At 37.6% G+C, this 26,519-nt stretch overlaps 1 protein-coding gene across 7 annotated transcripts in view; it reads right to left on the minus strand.

Annotated features, from left to right (window-relative positions):
* Positions 1 to 997: 997 nt before the first annotated feature.
* ZMYND8 (zinc finger MYND-type containing 8) overlaps positions 998 to 26,519 on the minus strand; it is a 49,906-nt gene continuing 24,384 nt past the window's right edge. For 4 of the 7 annotated variants that reach the window (XM_048322284.1, XM_048322285.1, XM_048322286.1 and 1 more), the window contains exons 4-21: positions 25,283 to 25,501; positions 24,297 to 24,410; positions 23,296 to 23,388; positions 21,941 to 22,028; positions 21,238 to 21,293; positions 20,704 to 20,781; positions 19,546 to 19,661; positions 17,999 to 18,480; positions 17,514 to 17,654; positions 14,786 to 14,938; positions 13,598 to 14,101; positions 11,475 to 11,846; positions 9,701 to 9,891; positions 9,080 to 9,160; positions 8,053 to 8,131; positions 7,274 to 7,513; positions 6,967 to 7,124; positions 998 to 2,401 (exon numbers count right to left, since the gene is read on the minus strand). In XM_048322284.1, the coding sequence (XP_048178241.1) occupies positions 2,300 to 2,401; positions 6,967 to 7,124; positions 7,274 to 7,513; positions 8,053 to 8,131; positions 9,080 to 9,160; positions 9,701 to 9,891; positions 11,475 to 11,846; positions 13,598 to 14,101; positions 14,786 to 14,938; positions 17,514 to 17,654; positions 17,999 to 18,480; positions 19,546 to 19,661; positions 20,704 to 20,781; positions 21,238 to 21,293; positions 21,941 to 22,028; positions 23,296 to 23,388; positions 24,297 to 24,410; positions 25,283 to 25,501 (3,267 nt within the window). In that variant the 3' untranslated portion in view covers positions 998 to 2,299. Of the gene's footprint in view, positions 6,678 to 6,966; positions 7,125 to 7,273; positions 7,514 to 8,052; positions 8,132 to 9,079; positions 9,161 to 9,700; positions 9,892 to 11,474; positions 11,847 to 13,597; positions 14,102 to 14,785; positions 14,939 to 17,513; positions 17,655 to 17,998; positions 18,481 to 19,545; positions 19,662 to 20,703; positions 20,782 to 21,237; positions 21,294 to 21,940; positions 22,029 to 23,295; positions 23,389 to 24,296; positions 24,411 to 25,282; positions 25,502 to 26,519 lie in introns of all 7 variants that reach the window. The other 3 variants (XM_048322290.1, XM_048322288.1, XM_048322289.1) reach the window with 3 other exon arrangements.

The following is a 26,519-nucleotide window of genomic DNA, read 5'->3' on the forward strand; positions in this document are numbered from 1 at the left end:
CAGCAAGGGGATTCAGAATTACTGTTTACTGTTCAAGATTTACTGTTTACTGTTCAAGATTTACTGTTCCAGGGAATTTATCATGGATAGAATAGGGGATCTACAGCAATTTTGTACCTAGGAACATTAAAAAGGTCTGGGAACATGCACAGACACACGTACAGGTCTTGGCTCAGCTCCTTCACCTGTGGTTTTATGCATTTCTACATTTTCTACATACTTTTCTAGGATTTGGTCACTTGTTATTTTGGAGGAGGAAAGAAAACAACTCTTCTGTAGGAAAAAACTTCCACAGGCTGGAAAAGGTGTCAGAAAGCAGTGTACATCTTGTACATCTCTTTCTTTTTCCTCTAACACAAGGCCTCATTTCAGCATCCAGATTCCATGGGGAAGGCCAAAACAACATTTCAAGCTTTCCAGTTTTGTGCTTTTCTGTAAACAGTAGCACTGGGAACATGAACTGTGGTTGCTTTACAAATGCACATAACAAGGTAAATGCAGGAGCATGAACTTCAGACAATATTCACAGATTTTACTATGAGACATTTCACAAGCTTCCTGTTTCTTCTAACTTATAATTAAGACACACACACGGAAGTCTTGCCCAATTCATGCCCTCTTGAGAGGCTACAACTGCACTCACCATGAGAGGCCCCATTTCTAACCCACAAATACACCTAACATGGTGTTAGGCTGATGTATATCAGTCCAACCCCAATCCAACCAATGAATAAATGTTACACATCAAACTGAACACACTTGGATCCAAAGGTCCCGCACTTCTGAGACAGAAGATGCCAATGTAAGTGAAATTACCTGTGATCTGGAGATTGTGCAGAAATGAACATTCCTCCAGATTGAACCAAAACTGGAAATGCAGGAACACAGAACATTTTTCTAAAACAGTTTAATAAAAAAATGGTGACGTTTCTTGAAAAATTGGAGAAACCCAAAGCATATCGTGTGTGTCACCTGTCTTAGTCACAAAGAAACACAATTGTCAAAAAAGATATTTAAGTTTAATACAAATTTTATACAAAGAAAATGTGAAAAAATACTTCCATATGCTAAAAGCAATTATGCTTCACAAATAAGGCCAGCTAGGCTAGTTTTGACACAACTGCAATTAATGAATATTCTGTTCTCACTTTTTTTTTCTTCTAATACTTTTTTCCCTCTAATCAGGGTACTAGCTGGAGACTGTACAAACCGCATTCTTATATAAACAATGAGAGAAATCAACATGACTAAAATGTACAACAGAATGTACTGGAATGATATCATACAATTAATTTTCTCATATACATACATCACCTTTGCTTTGTTCAATGCTTTCGTTTTACACAACATACAAAATGGGACTACAGTCTCAGTGTAACAGACAGCATCTCCAGGGGGTACTTCCTCTCATACTGTACTGCTTCATGCTTACATAAAAACATAAATTCCATCATATAAATAATACATGCTCTGGCCCAGCATCAAGAGTCCTTTGCCCATGTTTCCCAATCCATGTTTTTCTCCACACCTAGTTCTTTTTCAAAGTCCTCTGGGAGGATTTTTAAAAAATAAGAAAACTGTAAAGCATAGGAACAAACTTTACTGTCCTTAATCTTTGATATCAGTATCAGAAATCCTGCTACAACCAACTGCTGTTACACTTTCCAAATTCTCTGATCTTAGACTGAATGAAATTTTAAATTAATTTTAACCTGTAAGCAACATGAATATTGTTGTCAGCCTGGTCATTGTGAAAAACAGTGTAAATTTTTATGGATTTCAGGTCCACATAATTTGCCTAATAGAGTTAACTGAAAAAAGATATCCTTCATCACTTGGTTGTTCAGAGAAATTCCACAAGAGATTCAAAGTGCAGAAATTTTTTTCACTCCAAACGGAAAAAGTTGTTCAGATTCTCAGATTATTTGATGCAGTTTCCCAAGACCATTTTTCAGCATTAGGTTGTGATAAGGCTGTTTTAAACCTTCCTTTTCCAACTTCAAACACTCTTTATAAGTTAAAGTCAATACAAATATAAAAAAGGAGATGGTACTCTAATGACATCCACAAATTGTACATTATTTACAAAAGAAGCATAGATTTAATATGGATCTTACCTGTCCTCAGCTTTTCTAAGCCAGCACTAATGCTTTACATTAATGTAGTGTAATTAATGCTTTGTACACATACACAAAGCTAAAGTCTGAACCTCTGAGGTTAATCCAAAGAACTGTGTTTATTTGTCACATTTCTATTAGATTTATTTATTCCAACAACTGTATGAACTTCTTGTTAGCAGTTAGACTCTTCGTACTTGGACTGGCATTGTGGTCTGAACATACTGAACTCCAGTTCTCATTGCCACTGTCCCAGCAGAAGGACTTACCACTACAGGAATGGTCTGTGGATTAAAACCAAGAGAAACAGATTGTTATGTTAAAGGTCACATAAACATGACCACAGAAACAGAGATTTATTTTCCAGGGGAAATCCAGAACAAGTTCCAATTTTGTGCAAGAACTAATACCTTTATTACCGCAGTATTACCTCATTCCAGGGGAGAGAGTAGTGCATTACTTCCCTATAGCCAAGAGTTTCTGTGTTCTCATCACTGCTATAGAATTACAGGGACAGGAGGTGCTATAGGGGTGCACACATTGTCTGTGCTTGGAGGGTGAGGGTTTCAGAGTTACATCCAGTTATGTACTTTCTGCAAACTAACACATGGGAAGAAGAAAAAGGGCTAAGAAAATCCTTTGTCATTTGAAAAAGTTCTGACAAATCAAACTGGAGTACAAAAATACCCTTGTTTATAAGTATATTCTTGTTACACATTACTTAAATCTTTTTCCCCGAAAGGAACTTTCCCCCATGCATTCAGTCTATACAGAAGAGAACAAAGAACATCCATTTGAACAAAAGAAAGTACTTAATTTAACTTCTGCACAAATTAATAGCAAAAACATCAGCATTACTGGGAATTGTCTTACACACCCTGTAAAAATATTAATATAGAATAAACTTTTCACTTCCATCATACAGATCATGATTTATACATCTCAACAAATGGAGTTTCAGGACATCTCTATAGGTGGTAATTGATTCTACAGATGCAGAGACAAAGGCACAAGAATGTTAAACAATCTGGTCAAGGTCACATCACTCTGGAGATCTGTAAGAGGATTTATTGAACCTAAAGTCTGTATTTTAACCTTCCTCCAAAAACGTGAGAAAGCCTAGAAATGTCTCTACCATACAAACTGCAAAGTGTGTTCCGATACAATTCCAGTGATGCACAAGTGGTGATCAAACGCATCTATTTCAGTTCACAACATCTTGTGGAAGAAACAGGGAGTGAGATTTTGAGGAACCTGAAAGGGATGCCCAGATCATCCCCCAATGGTAGTGTGACATTCCAGAGAGAACATGGAAGAACAAATACAAGTTCACTGAAGCCCAATGTTTTCCCACACTGATTCAAGAAACCACATGAGTGTCTTAATGATATTCCAGAAAGACTGTGAGTATCCCTGCTGAGATGGATTACAGCTCCTTTGTGACTGAGTCTGTGCCTTCCAGAAGCCTACTCATTCCATTCCCCAGAATGCAAAGATGATGGGTTCATATTTTTACATTATTTTAACTGCAGAAAGAATAAAAAACAAACATGGGACCAATTTGCTAAATAAATTCCAGATTACTGCCATTTTGTAATGATTTCAGATGTGTCTACAAGGTTCAATGGAAAAACGGTACCCAGAAAGTACAATGGGAAGTTGTTCAGAGGAAGAAATTCCTAGTTGGACACAAAGTGCAAACTGAATTCTAAAGAAGCCATTATGTAAGTCACTGTCAGTACTAGAGATGGGGAAATTAAGGTTGCCGCAGTTGCTTTTAAATATACGCACTTACACACATGGAAATAATTAAGTTTCAGTTCTTAGCGCGAACGGAATATGGAATGTGCGAGACTCCTTAAATGTGTTAAGATCATTCCCTGAGAGGTAAATTTTCCACCTCTGCCAGTTTTACACATATGTACATTTTGCATACATATTAAACATGCACTAAGGTTTAAAATTATTTAAATTGCACGTGCAGTCATTAGAATACAGAGGTGTCTGTAGCTGTGCAAGACTAATGCAAATGTGTACAAAGTTATAAACATGCACAAATAAAGTTGGAAACCTTTCACACCTTCCAGTTCTGCTCTACATAACTCAATACACTTTGTGTTACAGAAAACTGATGAGGGTAACTGCCATTTTTCTGAATATTACACAAAACCACCGTAGGATCTTACAACCTCGCAGCTATTCACAAAAGAAGCCTGATGTCTTAGATGTCTGCTATTGGATTTTAAAACACATACAAAACCTTACTGTTAATGGTAGTTCAGTCCAAGCAACTCAGGGCCAATGCTGCAATGGTGCACAGTGGTCTCAGCTGAGACCAAGTGGAACTGAAATGCTGTGAGGAATGTGGGAAGTCTCAATCCCCAGTAAGAGCTGTGTTTGTGTGGAATCTGATGGCTGTGAAGCACTGTTTGTGCATGAGCACATATCCACCAACACACACAGGTGTGTCCTGCAGCCGGGGGTGTGCACAGGGAAAGAGAGACAGAGGAACTTCTACAGCACATCAGGCCTCACAGTCACAGGGTGGGTTAGGTACACTGTTAAGTCAGATAAAATACTACACACTGTTATAAATTAAGTCAGAAATGAAGTCACCCACACATGGGTTTGCCTGCTGAACCCACCACAGAGGCAGAGCATGTGCCATGACCAGGGCAGCATCAGCTCAGGAGCTGACTCTGACATGAGCACTGCAGAGCACAACCAGCTGAAATAATGGGCTAATATGGTGTATAAAATACAAAAATCCAACTCACTTCTGTCCCATCTACTGTGACTGACACTAGGGAATTCGGTTGTCCTTGGTTAAGCCTTTGATGGAAAAAACCCAGGTCTGATTCCAATGCGATTTCTTGTTTCATTATGCTAATGTGCAAGACTGCATGGGAGAGACACTGCTGACAAATGCATATCCTTTTTTACAGGTACTGAGATGTCACAGGAATATCAAGCATAGCTCAGAAATAATTAAATCTCTAAATCTCTTTAGGATACATAGACAAAACGATATTTAAAAGATATTTTAAATGAATTCTATATATTTACATTGATGTTGTGGTCAAGTATATACATGAAACGGACCAATAATGTGAAATGGCCTCTGCCTGTCCTCAGTGCCTTTGCACTTAAAGATTTCTGAATCCTTGCAATCGTGAATGGAGTGAAAGGGTGGAATGTTGCACAGCAAAATAAAGCATTTTGCATTGCAAGTTGAGACTATACCAGTGAATTCATCTCTTGATACAACACCAGACGGAGACAACCCCCCAGAGATACTGAGCAATTTTAATGCCAGGAACAGCATTGCTGCAGACTTTAAATTATGATGTTGTACTTACAATTGTGGGTTGAGTAGTTGGAATATAGGTGGTGGTCTGCAGTACCTGGACCAGTTTTAAAGGCTGGTTGCTTGTCACACCTGCTGCTATCTGCAGAGACAGCACTGGCAACCTCTAGAAGCCTCAGCTTTTACATAAATTCCACCTAGTTGTTATATTATTATTATTATATGAAATTTATGTTGGATGTTTCCTTTGTGTTAAAAATTTGCATCTTAATGAATTCACAGGTTACTTCCTTGTTAATGAAACAAAATTCAGATTATGAACATCATCAATGTATACAGCATGATGTTTCAGGTAGAACATCTATATAAAAGCAATTCCATATCTGTTTAACTGGAATATTCCCTGGCAGGTTTTAGGTCTCATATTCCCTACTTACCCAGAAATACAAAGCTTGTGCTGCCATAACAGTGCATACAAACATTAACCGAATGAGCCAGAGTTTAACCAACTTCATCAAAACACTTAAGTGAAACAGCACATTCTTTTCCCCCTCTTCAAATCTGTTCCCCAAGTTACTCCCTTAGATGACATTTCAAGCCGAGAGATCTAACACCAGACAGTAGCAAAAGTGTCAAGAAATGAACACAGCTCTCTAGATTACTATGCTTCCCAATTCTACAGGACTATCTCAATGAGACATCATGCTGGAATCACAATACTACAAAATTAGTTTGCTTTTAATATTTTAAAATACAACAAGGCTCCTACTGATGTGGAGGATCATGTGTAAAGGTTTGAAGGATCAGCCCCACCCCCCTCCCCACTAAAATTTTTCTTTTAATAAATCTTGCAAGGGCAGAAAAAAAATGATGCCGAAATTGCTAATAGTCAAGCCCTACCTAGAAAGCAGAATCTTCTCTATAAACATTTTCTATATATGCAATGTTAAGTCCCTTTTTTTAGAGCATTTGCTCATCCTTGCCCACTGAAAACTATCAGAGTAGATGCTATGGAAGATTTCAAAACTGCTCCGTTAACCGTAGATCCAGGTGAAGTGTTGTATCAGTGTTATGGAACATTGTGGTACCCTAATGGCAGTCTGTGGTGAGAAAGTAAGTTGGTTTGAATGCAGGTCTTGAGCTTGGCCTCTGAACCCCCAGGCAAGAAGGGCTTGGAAGTGCTGCAGTCAGTATTGCTTATCAGAAGGCAACTTGTATCGAAAGATCCAGACCAGAAGCTACACTGATGGGTCCTGGAGAGAGAGAGAGAAAGAGGTCCAGTCCCCCTTGGCTGGAAGGATGAATAAAGCCAACACAAGGTTTTACTGGGAATAAGTGAAGGGGAAAGGGTGTTCCCAGAGGACAGAGGAGGTTTTTTTTACAAGATGAAGAACAAAAACCACAAATCTCTATCACTCCCCAAAACACACTCTTTGAAATAATGCAAATGGTTACCAATTCCTGGCTTCTCCAGGGAAGCCTTTAGGGGAAGGTTTCAGAGAAATCTTACACGTTATTTTTGTTTGAAGTGATGATACTCACTGTAACACACTCTTTGCTTTTATCAGCTGAACCTTCCTTTTCCTTAGGGGTGCTGGCTGTTTCTGTGGGTGTAGACTGCACACTTGAACTGGGCTGGGATGATTTATTTAGTGTTTCTGTGCTAATTTCAGTATCTGTTTCTTGCTGTGTCGCAGTAGCTAAAATAAAGGAAAAAAGGATGAGGCTACTACTCATGGGAGCCAGTCCACAGTCCCTCCTCAGGGTCCCATCTGCACATGAAGAACTGAGACACTGTGGATCCATCCACCCACCCAAACCCCCTCAGCTGTGAAACAGGCACCATTACCTGACTGTGTGCAAGATTTCATATGCTCAGGCCAATGAGCTTGTTGGCAGGGGTAGTCACAGTAGCTGGTATTCCAACAGCAATAAAAGATGGCCTCTTTCTTGCAGTTGGCACACCATTGCTTCTTCTTGGTTTCATCCACTGCTTGTTGCTTTTCCAGTTCCAGCTGCTTCTTCACTTCAGCAATCAAACGATCTCGTTCCTGTTCCAGGCTCTGACGCATTTCAGCCATTGTCAGTTCTACTCAAAATCCAGAGAAAGATGGGTTTGCATTTCTACCCAACAGCAAGGAGCAAAACACTAATATGAGTTTAAAGACAACATGACATTAAAACTAGCAGTCAAGGTATTCCCCGAGTTTGGGCATCTGTTTCATACCTACTCAACAAATGCAAGTCTTCCATCTTCTTTTCTTATTCTGGCACCATGATTTTTAACCATTACCTCCCATTTGTTTAGCACTGCAGTTCTAGATGTCCCACAAAGGACCAGAATACAGCACAAGCACAAAAAGGACATATGCAGCTGCTGCTAACATGCTTTTTCTTTACAAGCCCAAACTTTTGTTCTGCTTCAATAATCAGAAAATACAGAGAATTCCATTTCTTCTCTCATCTAATTTGTTCATCGTATCTTGGTGTCTTTACAAAGAAAAATGTGGAAGTTCCAAGGGAGACAATGTGCAGCATCATGTGATGAGAGTAACACATACTACAAGCATTTCCATTTTCCATGTAGGACAGTACCTGACACACTGTTTGGGACTGTCATTTTCATACCTAGATTATGTTTCATTTCTGAAAGTTCCTGTTGATGCAACCACTGAAGTTTTTCTATCTCAATCCTCAAACGTCGAATCTAAATATTAAAAATGTAATAGTTAGTAATAATAAACAGGGTGTGGTGTATAATACATAATTATTATATAAAAAACCACGCCCAAAGTAATGAGCCATCATTTACATCAAGGCTCTTTCACATTAACATGAGGACAAGACAATAGTAAACCCCAAAGCAAAGTGTGATGTATTCTAAATACTTGTTTGCTAGATTTGCTCACCATAAAGAGCACAGGATTCTTTGAAGACAAAAAAATTTTATTAAACTTAACTCTTGATTCCTCTGAAACTGTCAAGTCTCAAATTTCTGACTGGAATCAAGAACCTATTCCTCAGTGCTGTTTGCATTTATTAGTATGACATTGAGGCTTGGAAAAGCAAGGTTTTCTATTCACTGTGGATCACGAATACAAATATCTTTGCTCAAAACTTTGACTTCCTTATTTTGGTTAAAACAGGTAAATAAATCATCACATTTTGAGCTTTATTTGTTCCCATTCATACTTAGTTTGCACTGCTTAATCTGCTTTTTCGAATGTTTAAAAAAAAACCCTTAGAAGATATTAAGTACTACCCTTAGGGAAAATTAAAAGCAATGTATAGCATTTCATTAAAAATGTTAAAAGTTCAAAGTATTTTAAAGAAGTATTAAAACTATGGTCATATGGTCATGTAACTGGAATAAGCTACTGCACTACACAGCTTACAAAAATTTTATTTTCAAAAAAACTGACTTAATTTCTAATTTTAAACAAGGTGACAAATGCTTGACAGAAGATTTAAGGACCTGGGTTTGATGGCTTAATGCTTATCTTACAGAGCCCACAGATATTAGTATCTCTTGACAATCTCCATATATAGTACTTCGTAGATACAGTTATGTGGCACATTTTTATACATAAAAATACTAATTTGCATTTTTCAAACTTAAAATACAAGTTGGTTTTATTTTTAATCTTGCACTAACCTCAGCTATTGTACTTCCAGTAGTATTTTTTGAAAGATCATTATATATTTCAGTCATTGTTCCTTTGATGGCATCCATCATCTGAAAGACAAAAAGAAAAAAAAATTCTTTTATATATATTTTTAGTAGATTCCCACTTTCATTTTCTTTCAAGCCCTCTACTGGGAACCTATATTGCTACCCTTCTTTCTCTGTCTAAATACATGTAATTTACCTGGTTCTACTTATTTAGAAGGTAGAGCATAACAGTTTTGATCAGGACTCTGATTTTTAAGTGTCCTGAACTGGTGAACTGCTTGACCTTCTACTTTTCTAAGAAATTGCTACTGATATAATTTATCAACAAAAAATATATAACCACGAATCTGGGGAAGAAACTCAATGCAAAAATATATAGTATTCATTGATTTTTTAATCTAAAGATCTAAGGGAGTATGGAAAGCTCATGTCCCTTCCCTCACTGTCACTGTGATGAGACCAGTACCACACCCCTTCTCTTGAACAACTTAGCAACTGTTTTAATGCATGAACACACATTTATGACAAGTTACCACCTGATGAAACTATAGGGTGTTTTAAAAGAAAAGTACAACTTCATTAAAACCTTCCTCCAGAACTTACTTTGCTGGTGTATTTAGCAATATCTGCAGCCACATCAGCTGAAGCTGTTGCAATTGGCAAGTCTGTGTTAAGTGAGGAAGAAAGTGTGCTTGCAGAACCAGAGCTGGTAACCATAGAAATAGGCTGAGTACTTGTGACCAAGGTTATAGTGGATGTGGAAGTGCTCTGGGTGATCTCTTTTTGCTGCACAGCTAAGAAAAGAGAACATTGAGTGGATCAATCACACAAGGAATTATGAAAACAGTAGGCAAACTTCTACCTTCAATATCTAACTTAACTGTCTGCACATAACCATTTCAGACTTGCTTTATTTATACAATGGTGCCATCATATGATTAATTACACAGTGCCCAGCCACTGAACTTGTACATAACTGTAAGGCTTAAAGGTAAGGAAGCAAATACAACTTTGAACCTTATCATCTTAGACTGGCCAGTGCAGAAGTCTCCCTCAGTTCTAATGACTTATCTGCTGAAGTATTTTAAAAAATTTATAGTTTTAAGAACAAAACTTTTCAAGCTCTTTTTACTGATTCATATTATAAAAGATGTCGTCATTGCCAATATCCTCAGTAGTGGAATTACTACTTAGTAATTGGAACAGTAGTGGAATAAACAAGTTATTCATCTTCATGTGTTATATTTTTGTTTATGCCCATTCAGCATATGAGGAATCTATAGATTTTATAGTTTTCACTTGATAGATTTCTAGACTATAATATTTAAGATGGAACATTGCTATGATGTGCTCAATAGTAAACAGTATTGAAAAAACAAACTCATGGGCTGAACACGAAATTTAGCCCATACTATTAAGGTGTATATTAAAAGTATGATTCTGTTAAAGGTTTCACATCTAACTTCTCCAATTTTCACATTTGTTTTTCCTCACTGAATATTACTGTATCAATTTGTGCAGTCTACAAGCAGAAAGACACCACTTCCTCCACACTCAAATGACAGAAACAAAAGCAGTTTGGGACCAGAGAAATGAGCCTCTGTAAATGTCTGTATGTGAACCTAAAACCTCTCTCCTCTAAAATCACCTGCGTGCCAGTGGTGTCAGCAGAGTGGAGAATGTGTCCTCATTAGGCACAGCAGTAAACATTTCCATTTATTAAGCTGAAATTACAAATGAAGCTGATCTACATAAAGTTGCTGTTAAGTGAAGCAACAGCAGCACAGGCTTGTATTACCCTGTGCCTGCTATTGGTGAAAGCTCCAGCAAAGGGATGGTGAGAAAACAGTTGTGAAAACATCCTGAAATGCCAGAGGTGTTTGCTCAGTAAACTAGCATCAAAGTCTTGTTAAACAACAGGGATTTCAAAGACAAATCCTGGAGCCTGGGTAATTTCATTGTTGTCAAATTATACTCTGAAAAACCCTTCAGACCAACTGCCTGTCAGACAAAACTGGAAGCAATCTGTAGATGCTGAGGTGACACTGGTAAACATGAAGTGGAATAGTTAACGGTTTTAGCATATAATCCAGAAAATGGTTCAGTTCACCCTTCCAAGTCTGTTTTGGCTAAGAAAAGCAATATACAGACACACCAAATTTTTTTGTCATTAAAATAAGGAGACATGACTCTAAATACACACCAGAAAGAACAGGTATGGTGAGTAACTTGTATTCTAAAGGCACTTATCAGAGTAGAACCACACTTAGAGATTTTGTTTACACACAAGAACTCTTGGCTGGGCACCCCTGGAGCACTGAGATCACTACTGGGGAATTTGAGCACCACGGGCACATTGGGTTAGAGAAGTGTGTACCTTTAACTGCTTGTCTTGTCTGGTATCTTGTCCCTTGAGAGGACTGAGGCTGCTGTGACTGAGACTGCTGGCTCTGCTGCTGCTGCTGTCTCTGTACCTTCTGCATGTGCCATTTCTGAGAAGATGTCTGGAATTTATTTGAAGAATTCCACACCACCCGCTGCACAGCAGGGGCGGTTTCCTTGGGCAGCAGAGGCCTCTGCTTTTTCACAGGGCTTCCTGTGGCAGCAGAGGGAGCACTGACAGTAGAAGCAGCACTGGTGGTTGCTGTCACACCGGCTGGGGGGGTCTGGGATGCGGAGCGGGTGAGTACTGGAGTTTCTGGTAGAGGCTGGGTGCTTGCACTGGAGGAAGGTGGAGTTTTACCTACAACTAAACAAACATAAAATATTATGCCAGCTTTTCACCAACACATCTGATTCATTATTTTCCATCTAGTTTTTGGAACAGCCATATATACCTTCCAGTCTGCTTTGAATTATTTTCCTCAAAAGTAATCAATATTCTACAAGTAAAGTCATTTCAGTCTAGTTGAAGTTGGTGGCAATTCAGATGCATCAGTAACTAAGCAAAACAAAAAGTACAAAACCAAGAAAAACCAGCTTGACCTCATGCAGAAGATACGTGAGAGGTTCGCACTTATTAAGATGTTGCTGCCTTACCACTTCCACCCATCATCCCAATTGCTTTCAGGAGAAAAAAAAACATTCTAAAGGATTAATGTCTGAGCAGTAACTGAAGGAACAGCACACTAAAAACTTTCTAAACAACAGCGACCTGACATTGACAACCAAATGCAGATGACACCAAGTTGGGCAGGAGTGCTGACCTGCTAGAGGGCAGGAAGGCTTTGCAAAGATCTTGACAGATTGAATCAATGGGCTGGGACAACTTCATCAGGTTCAATAAGGCCAAGTGCTGGGTCCTGCCCTTGGGTCACAATCACCCCCTGCAGCACTGCAGGGGCAGAGGGGCTTGAAAGCTGCTCAGCAGAAATGGACATGGGGGTGCTGGAGATGAGCCAGCATGTGCCCAGGTGGCCAAGAAAGCCACGGCATCCTGGCTGGTATCAGCAGTAGAGTGGCCAGCAGGATCAGGAAAGTGATTGTCCTGCAATAGTTGGCACTGGTGAGGCCACACTTCAAGTACTGTGTTCAGTTTTGAATTCACCCAGAATATGTATTATTTCTTTGCCTCTCTATCAAAGTAAAATTTTAGGATTACTTATTATTTCGACCATCACTCATTTAGACCACATGAATCGGTGGTTCTGAAATTCATAAAGCTTAAATTAATTAATTTTTAAACAAGAATACCCAAAATTACAATTCTCTTTTTATTTTATAAGCCTATTTCTTGATGACCTCATAGTAACTTTTATGCATTAAGTTCTAAGATTCAAAATTCAGGAGCATTAAGTGGTCTTCTAAAGTATGCTTAGTTAGTGGATTGAAAACACTATTTTAAATAAAATGATTGAGCCAATATGCTATAAAATATCAACAAGAAGATAAAAAGTTCTATGAAGAGTAAAATATTTTTCAATCTAACCATTTAAATCTGGTTTTCTATTTTCTGTTGTCAAAAGACTAACATGCAAAACAAGCTTAGCAAAAGCATATTACTCATTGAGATTGCTTTCCTCTTTTAGCAACACAAGAACAAAGTACAGTATCTCAGACAACAAGTAATTTAGTTGTTCTTTTGATTATGACTGAGAGTATTTACATTGATTTGAATGGGTTCTTATGCAATTTCTGTGTTTGGTAAGTTCTAATTTCTTCTATACCAGAAATGTTGGGAGGTCAATGGAAATTTAAAGATTCAACTGAAAGTGGTAAAAATTGCAAAATAAACTCTACATTTGTCACACAGCAAAAATTAGGGATATTCATAGTTCTACACTGCTGAAAGGAAACAGCAAAACAAATTTTGTTTAAACCAGAAACTACAATGGGCACCAAAAACTTTTTTCATAATCACAAAGTATGAACAATCACTCCTAAAAATTGTTTTAATATCGATATTTTTATCTTAATGCAAAAATAAAGGTAGCAATTCTACCTTTGGTAACAGTCCTACAGAAGAGAAGAAAAAAAAAAAAGGAAATCATTTCATCCTACCATCTTGTTTAGGAGAAGGTTCTTTAGATTCTTTCTTGTTTTTCCTTCCTTCACGAGCACAATGATCATCTCCTAGATCGATGACAAGTTCGCTCTCAGAATCAGAGTCCAGTCCTAGATGCACAGTTGGAGAGTCTGTTTCATCTTTACCTTTCAGCTTTTCTTTTGCAGGATGCTGTAAACTCTTTCCCTTTTCAGAAAATTCTTTTTCAGTGTCTGAAACGGCCTTTTCCTTGACCGGTTCTTCTGTTTTCTCCACTTCTGGACTTGTGCTTTTAAGTTCCTCCTTGTCTTCATTCTGAACTGAAGGCTTAGGTTTTTTTTTCAAGCTCAATGATTCTTTGTCACTTCTTGTACCTTCCTTGTCCTCACCATCCTCTTGATCATTCTTTGATTTCTGATCCTCATCACTATATTCGCTGTCACTGGTATCGGACTTTTCAGAATCTTCAGAGTCACTGTGTTCTACTGCAGTATAAACAGCTTCAGATATTTCATTTATTCCTAATTGTGGGAAGGAAAGTACATTGCATGCTGACATCAGACTGACTGACATTACCAGGAAAATACTCTATATACTGGAACAAAGTGTACACACACCATTATCTTAACTGTCAGTCCTTAAGCTACAAATCTTAGTGCTCTATCCCAGCACCACAATGTATAAGAATAAACTTCTACATATTCCAATTAAGATTTTTATTTCATTCAGTGGCCCTCCTTTCACTGCTTTTTCCCACTACCTGCAAGCTCTTTTGTTCAACTCCCAATCCTGGCAAATACAAAAATAAATTATTGTTATCCACAAGAAGCCACCTTAAAAATCAGCAACACTATTCACCTGATAATAGTTACTTACGTTCATTCTAATTTGTGTAACCGACACAATTTAGACAGAATTCTCCAACTTCTCAACATGCAAAGCAAACAAGACTATAATCCTCTCATACTATCTACATCAGCATGGTACAAATACAGGTTAAAAGATGAAAGCTTTTTGACAAAAATTTGAAGCATCAGGTCTCACTGTGTTATAAAGCGAACTAGTTCAGTGCATTCTACTTGCCTCAAAGAGTTCAAATATCCTCAACTCTTGTTTTAAAATGTAAAATAATTACGGTTTTACTATTCAAAAACTTATTTAAGTGTATCCATCTGATGTCCACTGTGTTCTTGAGGGACACTCACCCAGTTGTGCTTTACAACTCTCTATGGTCTTGTCAAGATTAAGCTGGAACCTGCTGCGGATCTGCCGCTTGGGAGAGATGAGCTGCACAGGGGTGCTCTGCTGCTGGACTGACTCGCTCAGCTCCTTCAGATCCATCTCAGCTTTGCTACGATCTGCAAAAAGAAACAGAAACTAAGAAAAATATCTTACAAAGGGAACCGAGATCACGATCCAGATAAAACAAGTTTCACCAAAGAGCAATGCAATCAGGAACATACTGCACGTTTTTTAATAATTATGAGCTAAATAATAACTCTAAAATGACTACCACAAAAAATGGATTCTTCCTCTCTTCACACACAAAACACATGCATCGATTATGGGGACATTTTCTTCATCAATGTGAATTTTTCAAGAAATCCCCATTCAGGTTTGTAAAGCTGTCTGACAGCACCCCTACTAAACCACCATTGCTATCTACTACAAGGAGTACTACCTTCACAGAGAAAATTGAATAGAAATAAAAGTCTTTATAGTCATCATTTAAAATCCAAAAGTTAGGTCATGAGAATACATACAAAAACGTGGATTGTTTCACTGGATAGATTAGTAAATTAAAGATAGAATAATACAGTATATGTCAGCAAAATCTTGAGTTTTCATCTACATGTATAGAATTTTCACTCTGAAATGCACACATCTGTCTGCAAAGAGTACACACTACAGTGCTAAGGCTGAAACTGTCTTAGCAACTAAGTTTCCCATTTTTGCTTCAATTTTCCCATTTCAGAGATGTATTTCTGTAGCCTAAGTCCTTATCCTTTACCCTTCGCTGGGAGTGCTGACACTCCATCAGTGCTCAGGGCACCGAATCAGTTGGAGTTACTTGGGGGAAGAGGAAGGACCCATGAAGAACAGGGAAAGAATGAAGAGAAGAATCATGTTTGGCCAGTTTAGCTCCTTCAGCTGGCTTGTGGTAGGATTAAAAGAGCCAATGCCATATGCTGAAAAAGACCAGAGGCCACGGAGAAGGCAAAAGGCAACACTGGCACAACGTGCATTTGTGCTTTATTTTCAAGTTTCATTCCAGAGCAGTTAAATATGACACAGTGTTGCCTTATTTTACTTTATATATATATATGTGTGTATATATATATTTATTTACAAGACATTTTCTGTTGATGTGCAACTTAGAGAAAAGTGAAATAAATAAAAAACACTGAACCAATGATTCCTCTGACCAGACATCCTTTTAAAGTTTGAATTTCATATCAAGGTATACTCTTATTGTTTTTGCCTCTGTTATCCAAGGGCAGGTCCTATAATATCAGGCACACGGGTTTTTCCCCCCCAAATCCCTGTATATCTTGCTCATTCACACCTCCATTTCTCAAATTAGCAAGTCTGCCAGAAACAACAGATGGCTCATTTCTATTATTTTTCCTTCCTTTTTTCTGAATTGCAGATCATTAGAGTCCTCCTAGCACTCTGCTCAAGATACAAAGTGTCTTTGTTTTCTGGACTCTCACTTCTGTGTTTGCAGAGAGAATCCCTGTCACATCACATACGATGGAAAAATTCTAACATCCGTAGAAGAATCCATGTCTGGCACAGCTGACACTATTAAATGAAGAACAGTTGCCATTTTCACTCCCATCACCAAAAAGTATATTTAACACAGGAAATTCCCCTAAACCTGAAAAAACCCCAGATATTCTACTTGAAAGCATACAAGCACTCCTTTTATGGTATTGCTCATGGACCATAACATCGGATTTTCCCATCTACGCTATTTATTCAAAGTATTCTATGCTCCAGCTGATGCTTCCCATCTGTGGCTCAAACAATTGCAGCACTATGTATTTCTTAATGTTTTTCCAAATGCATCAGCTGCAGTGCAGCAGGAGAAATTAATTCTACAATTATGTCCACACATATAGCATGATCCACTGAAAAACAGACTTGTAAGCTTGTATCCAGAATCAGAATATCTGTAAGGCACTGAAGACATGAATTCATTATTTGAACTTAAGCCTTCCTGAAATACCTGGCTAACACCAAGGTGCAAAATCCTGGTTCTCTGTGTAGTATCACGTGGAGGTAAAAAGTAGCCAGAACTGAATCAGAATGCTCACAGGAACAAAGCATGACTGAGGAAACTGATTTACATCTGTTTGGCTTGCAGAACTATTTTACCAACTTAGTACTTACCTACTCCATCTTTCAAAATTCCACAATCCCAAAATTTACTTCTAGGGAGTTTCAAGACTTCAAGAATTCTGCTAATTCCTTTCATCGATCTACCTCCCTAGAGAGGGATGGTCAGTGAGGAGGTGATGTGAAGTCAGCAAGAGAGAAGCCCTAGTAAATCCTAAATCCTAAAGATCACAAGAAAACCTTGCCAGCAATTTACTTGAGAGACACTGAATGGTGAAGAGCAGCAATGTTCATGTCATTACAACATTTAGAAACTTACCTACTGTTTAGACACATTCATTTGTACAGGTCAGCTAAGGAAAAAATTATCCTTTAACTACTTCCTTTCATCAACAAGAAACAATAACTTTCTTTTACAAAATAAAAAACCCAGTAAATCTGATGAAACAATAATTACACATGTGACTCATTTAAAGACCTTTGTTAATTTAAAGCCACGTAACGAGCATGTTTGTTCATACTATGCTGCACTGATACCACCATAATTTGTTCAGCTGTAAGAATATTAGGTTTTCAAACATCAAGACTAACCAAGATTGAGATTCAGAATGCTTCCTGGAGTGGAAGTTCTTTCTTGCTTAGCAGAAATTGGCGTTGATGCTTGAGGAGAGAAAGGTTTGGGGCTGCCTGACAAGCTCCCTGCTTGACCTGTTCTTGTTGGTGCTGGAGAAGCTGAAAAAGTACAAAATTTATAAAGACAGATTTAATACTACAACACCTAATCATGACAATTCTAATTTTTTTTTTTAATTTCTTTCCACTCTCCATTCATTTTGATAGCTACAACTATTTTCTGCTATTTAAATTGAAGGGGTTTAGTCACTTTTCAAGATTATTCATTCCTTCTCAATGTGTCAGAGAGAACTGTCATTTCTTATCTGTGATACTGAAAGTTAAATGCATCACTTTTTCTAAAATTTCTTCATAAACCAAGTAATAATACAGCCTCTCTTTAAAAAGTACATGGAATAAAACTAGTCCACTACCAAAGTCCTGTACCTCCTTTCTTTTTTTACCTGTATTTTTGTCAATGAAGTCCATGGATTCTTCACTGGCACTAAAATGACTGGAAGTTGCTTTTTTCTCTGCATCCTGTTCAACATCAGATCCAGTGTGAACTGATGAGTTTGTACTCATTGGTGACCGTGGCATATCTGTCAGTGAAATCCTGCGACCTGTGCTACTGCTCAGCATGGACTTGCTCATCAGAATCTTGGGTGACGCTGTCATATCAAAATTCAGTTTGATTTTTTCTTGTTTGTCTGTCTTTGCAGTTCCAGCAGCTGGGTTTGCAGGGTCTAACAACATTTGGTATTGATTGTTGGGAGTATATGGTGTCCGGAAAGGTGCATAATTAAATACCCCAAATTTTCTACGAATGTTATCAACATAAACTTCCATTTCTTGCATTGCACTATTGAAGATGCTTTTAGTCTTTTTCACAGAAAAAGGAATTTCTTTAGACATGAGGTAGCAATTATTTATTGGAACCCAGGCCCTATATATAAAACAGAGAAAGAAAAGATAATATAACTACATTTCATACTGTGAATTGACATTGCCAACTTTTATGCACATACTAATTTATTTTTGCCGAATCATAAAGATACAAATAGCTCAGATAATTTTAAAGAATCATCATTACATTCTTTTAATATTTCAGTGCTTAATTTCTGTAAGTAAGCAAACTGTATGCCTTGGATTATCACTAGCTTATTTTACTTTACCCAGTAGTAATAAAACATGACTTAACACTGGTCAAATATGACAAAATATTCCTAATTGGAATAGTCTATATAACTGCAAAACAACCATTGCTAAAGAGTCTATCTTTCTGTCATGGCACTAAAATGTAAAAAGCAGTTAAGGAAAAGAATACTTCACAAGCACCTTCTTAGAAACATTTTACCTGCCATGCCAAACTCCTCAATGCCAGCAAAAGTTCTATCAGCAAGTACTGGACAGATTTTATTTATCTAGAAATGAAGCAGACCCTGAAACTGTCTCCCAAGATCCTAAGATGCCAGGAACTTTAACTTAATTATTCCATGGCCCTATAGACTTGGGGTTTTTACAGCACATGTTTATAGATTTATATTTCCAATTCATGACAAATTAACTTGTATTCATCATGGCCCTGCCCATCTAAGCAGAGGATTCACAAGTACAGAAAACTCCCTTTGGAGCAAAACTGGCATTTTCAACACAGGTTATATTTCTGTATTTTTCAAACCTACAGGTGTGTATTTGTTCCCATGTTGCTTAGACAACATAAATGACTTCATTGTTCTCTTCCACCATTAAGAACTGCAGTTCTCCCCAGCACAACACCAGACACAGGAATTAAGTTGCATACTCACCAGACTACGTATGTAATCATCTTACAAACACAGCTCACATTCTACAGACATCATGTAACAAACTAAAACTGTATTTGCTACAGTATTACATAGTTTGTTAGGGTCAAGGCTCTAAAGACAGGATCCAAAAACTTGTAAGCACACAAAATTACAACGTGAATTTTTTAAGTACGGCCAAAGGCATCCTTTGGTTAAACTCCCACCTGTCATGTTGGCCAAAGAAACGGGCATCAACTTGCCCATCTTTATCCCTCAGTGCTTTAGCAGGCCAGAATGGAAAGCCTTTGAGTTTAGCCCAGACCAAAGGGTGGGGATTGCTCTAGAGGAAGAGGCAAAATACACAGTAAGAAAACGTAAGCAGTACTACCTTCAAATCTAATAAACATGATTTTTTAAAAAATTGTATGTATTACTTAGATTCAATAAAGATCCAATATGCACAAGGCAGTTGCCAAATACAAGATTCCATTTTACTATAAACATAATAAATCCTGAGAGGACAAAATGATAAAATTGTACTTAAAAAACTCCCAAAACATAAAATCTTACATATCTTGATTAAACTTATCGTAATTGCACGTCTTTATTCATTTATTTTTGATTAGTCCCCTCCAAACATGTAGCATAACATAAGTTACGCTAGAGCCAATCTTTGAAACACTCTAATTTTCACTTAGGCTTGTGTCTTGGCAGATCATGAGACACTAAGAAGTCCTTGACTTAGGGTAAGCACTACTTAGCAACAACCAAAACATTAGTGTGTCATCGACATTATTCTCATACTGAATCAAAAACACAACACTGTACCAACTACTAAGAAGAAAATGAACTCTTATCCCAGCTGAAACCAGGACAGCCCATGAAAGAACTTGATGGATTATACACTTCTGCTTAAGAATTTTAAGGAGTCTTCCCAAATTCAGTTCAGTATTAAACAGAAAACATACAACCCATCAACAGGTCACAAAAGAAAAACCAAGTCTAAACTGATGCACATCTGCAGAAAGACGTTCACGTTTCAGAAATCCTCCGAGCACTGAGGGTACCACATGTAAGCACAGGTGGCACAAGGCAGTTACCTTATATTTGAGGACAGAGAACTTGTGAACTGGTTGCTGACAGCCTTTACAACTATTTCTGACTGGACCAATCCTTTTGTGAAAACCTGCAATCTTAACAGTTAAGTATCTTGAGACAGTCTGACTCCACAAGGATGATACGCCAGCACAAACTACGAGGTAAACTACAGCAGCTTCCCTTGACTCAGTAACCACCACAGGTTTAAAACAAAGAGGGGGTAACAGTCAAATGAGAGCTGCTAGTTTAATGTAGTAGCTAGACTACCATAATTCTTAACTTACACAAGGCTCACAAAACCAATTTTCGCGTTTTTGGCAAGCAGCTAAGTAACATTCCGGACATACTTCAATTTCATTCATCTGAAAAGAAAAAGCAAAGTTATTGGAGAGATTAAACAGAGTCCAAAGTGTGAGCATTTGCATTTATTTAGAGGAAAATCATATTGTTACAGTAAAAGAACCACCAAAAAGTGCACCTATGCATCAGAAGATGTCGGTCTCTTTTTCCAACTCCAAATATTCATGAACAAGACAGGTGCCTTTGAGCAGAATCCATATATCCACTTTCTTCTCTTCCCTCCCCTCCCCATAAGTCTTAATTATAAATAGTGAATATCCTAGTGGAAGACACATTAGCAATGCCCTTGTCCAATGCCATTCTGCAGGTCATGGATATCTGTACCTAGACATAAGGAAGCCCTCAAAAACTATCGATCTGCAATACACACCTTATAAACTATTTATTATGTCACTCACAAATACATGAAATGGAACACTAAACATACAGAAAAATTAATTTAATTGGGGCACTCATACCTCATGCTCACAGATTTTGATGATGACTTTTGCTGTTTGTGTCAATTTGTGATTTCCTGAGGAAACAATAAAATACTTTAACCAAGAAAATTGTTATGCTAGAACTATGATAAAATCAACAGTTTCCAGATGTAAAAGTCATTCATGAAACCAAAAGAGAACATCTAAAAAAACTATGTAAAAACATATGCATGAACTACATGTTTACAAAAGCAGAACATCAGCACTTTTCTTCTCAATGTAACATTTAATAATCTTTAAATGCTCCTTTTTGTGGCCTATTGCAGCCTTCCCACCACTGGCACACTCTTTCAATGAGGGATGTGCTGTATGATCTTCTCAATTAGGTCTCAATTAAGTGCTGCACAATGCAAAACACTAAAGCAATTTGGGGGTTGGAATGAAATGATGTGGGTTGGATCAGGTCATATAAGGTCCAAACTATCCAATGATCCTATGAACCCAAACCATTCCATGATTCTAACTTATTTCAGATATGTTTTCTCTAAGGTGGAATGAGCAAGTGACAGCACAGGCTGTATCTGGCCCTATAGTTTTATTTATGCCAGTTGTTAAAAAAAAATTATGGCATCATGGTCATTAACAGGAAGACCCTTTCAGTGTAGAAGTCTACAAATTGCTCCATGACTTCAACTATGTTAAAGTTTCATATCTGAGGATAGATGTACATATTAATACCTACCCCCATTGTAAATAATGCAGTTGTGCAAAATCCATTTGGCATCAGCCAAAAATGCTTCAGTGCAACCGTACATTTTCTTTTTAACATTCTGTAAAGAAGAAATTAAGAATGTATCGGGAAAGAGAAGTTAATAAAAAGTGACAGCTTCTTCCTGAATGCTGTGTCTTATCAGTCATACAGTAAATAAAACTGACCCCTGAAATTGTTCAAGGCCAGGATGGACAGAGCAACCTGGTCCTGTGGAAGGCGTCCCTGTCCACAGCAGGGGGTCAGAACAAGATGAGCTTTAAAGTCTCTTCCAAACCAAACCAGTCTGTGATTCTTTGATACTTATGATTCTAAATGCTTAAGAATCTATCAAATTCAAAAGGTGCCTTTTGACTGCCCCAAAAATGTATGAACTGTCTAAATTAAATCTAAATAGTGAATTATTTAGATCAATATCTTCAACATTTCAAAAAAACATGGTTCCTAACACAGTGTTAGGAACGTGATGTTTCTGCAGAAAAATGTCCTTGATTTCTTCTACTGATGTATTATCACTCCACAGCAGTTTTAATTTTTACAAGACCCAGAAAAAAATACTGGTCACAGTACATTAGACAATATGTTTGATATTACAGTCTACCCAGTGGGCAAAGCAATTTGATTAAATAAAATCAGTCCCATGGTTTTGTTACACTTTATACCATAAAGACATTGGCCTCCACTGTGAGGACACAGAGAATGAAAACTTGTCTCTTCACCAGGTCCTGACAGAACAAAGCTCTGCAATGCTTCACTCTTCATTAAGCAATGGAGAATGGAGAATTTCATTATGTGTACTTTCAAATTACTATTGAAGTGAGAATGAAAGTTCCATTATCCACCTCTTGACTGTTTCGTTTTTCTTCCACACCTCAGGTGCAGTGGAGATTACAGTATTTGTTGAATGATCAGTAAAATGAGTCTGAAATGACCCCTGGAGATACATCAAATGGTACCTAATTAATGAAGCAATGATCCATAAATAGCTTACAAACAATGATCAAATGAAAATCCTACTTTAAAAAGTCTCTCCTGGAGATCATTCATGGAATCAGATGAATTTAACAGGAGGAAGTCAGCAGCATAAGCTTGTCTTTTTCCCACTATTTTTCCTGAGCATTTGTTACTAGCTCAGACAAAACAGTGAACTTCAGTTAACATGATTGTTTTTAAGCTGTAAATGAACTGACTTTTATAATAACCAAGAAACCACCCCACCCATCAAAATAATGTTAAGCAACTTCTCTCCCACTGCCATCAAACATTTTAGAAATGTTACAGACAGCAATCAAACTCAAGGAACCTTCCTCTGTTAGCTTCATACAAACCTTCTCTAATGTACAAAGGTCCATTGGATGAAAGATATATTCTGCATAATCTGGGTGTTGATCCAGTGAAACTGGCTTTTGAAATGGCTCTGTCTGTTAGGGGAAATAATAACCACGCTGGTTACTAATACTGAACAGTTTCATCAATGACACAATACTCACTCATTTTCTAATACTACTTCCTGCTGTGTTATCTGACAAAATTCTTCAAAGGTAATTATAAAACGTTGCAAGGTAATAAATTATTAGCAGAACAATAGGAATTAAAAAGTCTCATTTAACTGATTTTTCACATGCTGGATGTGATGAATTGCAGAAATTGCAAAAACTGGGGTATTTGTAAAAGGTACTGTTGTGTTTTACTGTCTCATTTAACTGATTTTTCACATGCTGGATGTGATGAATTGCAGAAATTGCAAAAACTGGGGTATTTGTAAAAGGTACTGTTGTGTTTTACAGTACACAATGACACAGTTTTTAGCCACACTTAAGAAAATACCCTCAGCATTTTAAAAGTATGTGATACAACCAACTTCTGTGGTAAGAACAATTTCTAGTAACAGATAGCAGCTACATTTTCAACACATATAATCAATAATGTAACAGTGTCAATGCCTAGGGCTCCTGTCCATATAAATATATTGGGAAGAGATCGTGTCTCCCCATTCCCCTTCTATCTCCGAGACAGCATTGTCCACTTGCAGAGAGTAAGAAACCACCACGTTTCACTGGAAAACCGCATTGTACTTTCATTACACCTACTGAAAATACATCCAGAAGTTACATGATGAAACTACATTTTAAATGCAGTCCAAAATAGTCTGTACAACCTAAACTAATCTGTCTGTGCTAGACAGGTGGCAGATAGAACAGAAGCTGTCACAGACAATCTGATAAACTAAACTACATTCATCATCCACTAAAGGAAGGAAGCAAGCCCCAGGATTATGACAAACACATGATCCAAGTATTTAAAAAAAAACCCACAAAAATTTCCTTACCCCTGGCTGTTTCATTTTCTGTAGTGCAAACTTCAGTAGATATGATAGCTGTTCGATGGTGAGCATTGTCATTGCTTTACTCTGTGTTTCTATGCATTCTGCAACTGTGATTTTCTAAAAGTTCAGATTAAAAAAATACTTTGTCAGCAAACATTTCTAGATAAATCCTTCTCCACTGAAACATTCTAGCATTCAAATGAAAGATAATAGCTGTTTTATAAGAAACAAAACATTTCTGATAATGCAGTGTAAGTACTTCAGATGCCTGTTTTACCTGGGTTTTGGTCTGGGTATGTTATCAAAAAAGAAGAAAAAAAGAAAAAACAAAAAAATTATCCAGCATCTTCAAGATCACTCAAAGTGAATATGTGAATACATAAAATTCCCATATACAATGTGGGCTCAGAGCAATGTGAGAGTGAGAAAGTCACCTGGGCTCTAATACAATAACTGATAAGAGAAAAACATGCCATAAACCAATTTGCCTTCATTACAGATACTTGGATGCTAAGTATTCTCTCCCCAGAAATCACCGGAGAGGAATGATTAAATTCTTCCTCACTCCACAGAAAAAAAGAGTAACAAAATACCCACTTGTTTATGTAGACCCTACAGTGCATTTTTTTCCGCACTGCTGAAAAGCTGATCAGGCCACCAGAAGAAGCACAAGTTAAGCTAGTGAAAACTACAGAAAGATTTCAGAATTACTGGTGCCTGATGAAGAGATCACTCTTTGAAATGGTGCTTCTCTACAGCTGGAGACATAAAGGAAGTTGGAGACTCGTGGTAAGAACGCAAACACAACCCAGGTGACGCAGAGAAAAAGTGATAAAGCAGAACCATGGATGCCTCTTCTTCTGTACAAATTTTTCTGGTACCTTGACCAAGAGGCAACGTAGGAATAAACCAGAAACATTTCAGAACACAGGAAAAGCTGCTTAAATCTCAAACCCAAGAAGGAAATCCACTCCTTGTATCCAACTAACCTCACATTCTGGGCAAAACCAATCCCCCTCTGGTTCGGCTGTCAGTTTCAGACACTTAGCATGATAAACCCGAGGACAGAGTTCACAGCAGAGGACTTGGCCTTCCCGATGACAAACCCAGCAATAGAAATCATTCCGTCCATCCTGTGGTACAACATCAACAGGGTCTGTGGTGAGTGGCTGCTTCATATAGTAAAACGGACCATGTCTTAGTTCTGACTGAAATGTAGGCAAGAAAAACAGGTTTGGTTTCAAAACAAATTTGCATTTTTTCAAATCATAATATTCATAATATATAAGCAAACAGCAATTTACAGAGTTTGATTAACATTTATGCAAGCACAGTATCTTAGTCATTGCACAAAATCATTCATAAAGAAGTTTACTGCTTATTCAGATGTCAAATGACACTTTGCACTCAAGACCAGAAATAAATTTTTTGTGGCAAGTGAGGGCATTGAGTGCAAGACATGCAATCCAACAAAAGCCAGCAGACACTTTCAGCTTCAAGAAAGAAGTATTGCTATAGAAGCTATTAGGCCCTCTAAACTCAGAATTTCATGGGGCCGTGCAAGCTAAATACCAAGATATTTAGTGGTGGCTAAACCTGGGCCAACTGAAGAAGTTAGTCCTGAAACAAGGAGTTGAACACCATGCAAATCTGTGCTAGTTTGCAGCAGTTTATAGCTTTGTACCACGAAGCAAGCCAATGCTGATTTTGATTAATAAGGCAAACTGTAGAGAAGGATGACAAAGGAGCAAATTCACATCCTGAGCAGCCACCTCCGCTACAGGAGAGATTTCGTTCACCACCTAAATGTGTATCAGAATTTAAGACTCACATCTCCACTGATTTGCCTGCACTAGAAAACAGTGTCAGCTTTGTAACCTGCATGAACTGGTCTTCCCCTTGAGCCTGACAGCTCAAAGATGACACAGCTGATATCAAAACACAAAAAGTGAAGAGCCTGGGATGGCTTAAGTGGGTCCACAGATACCTGAAGTTTGTTTTATCAGCTTTGAAGAGCTGCTAACATTTATTGGAAAACTACTTTCTATTTATTAATGACAAGGGAACTCAAACTCTCTGTTTGGTATTCATCAGAGGGGTGGTTTGCTGAGGAGGGAAACAGCCTTGAGATTTTAGACAGCTCATTTAATGTGACTTTTTTGTTGGATGTAAAACCACCTGCTCGTGACTTCACTTGTAATTATGCAAACACTTGTAGTCTGAAGA

This window comes from Corvus hawaiiensis, chromosome 17 (genome assembly GCF_020740725.1).
Source record: "Corvus hawaiiensis isolate bCorHaw1 chromosome 17, bCorHaw1.pri.cur, whole genome shotgun sequence".
Classification (NCBI taxonomy): Eukaryota; Metazoa; Chordata; class Aves; order Passeriformes; family Corvidae; genus Corvus; species Corvus hawaiiensis.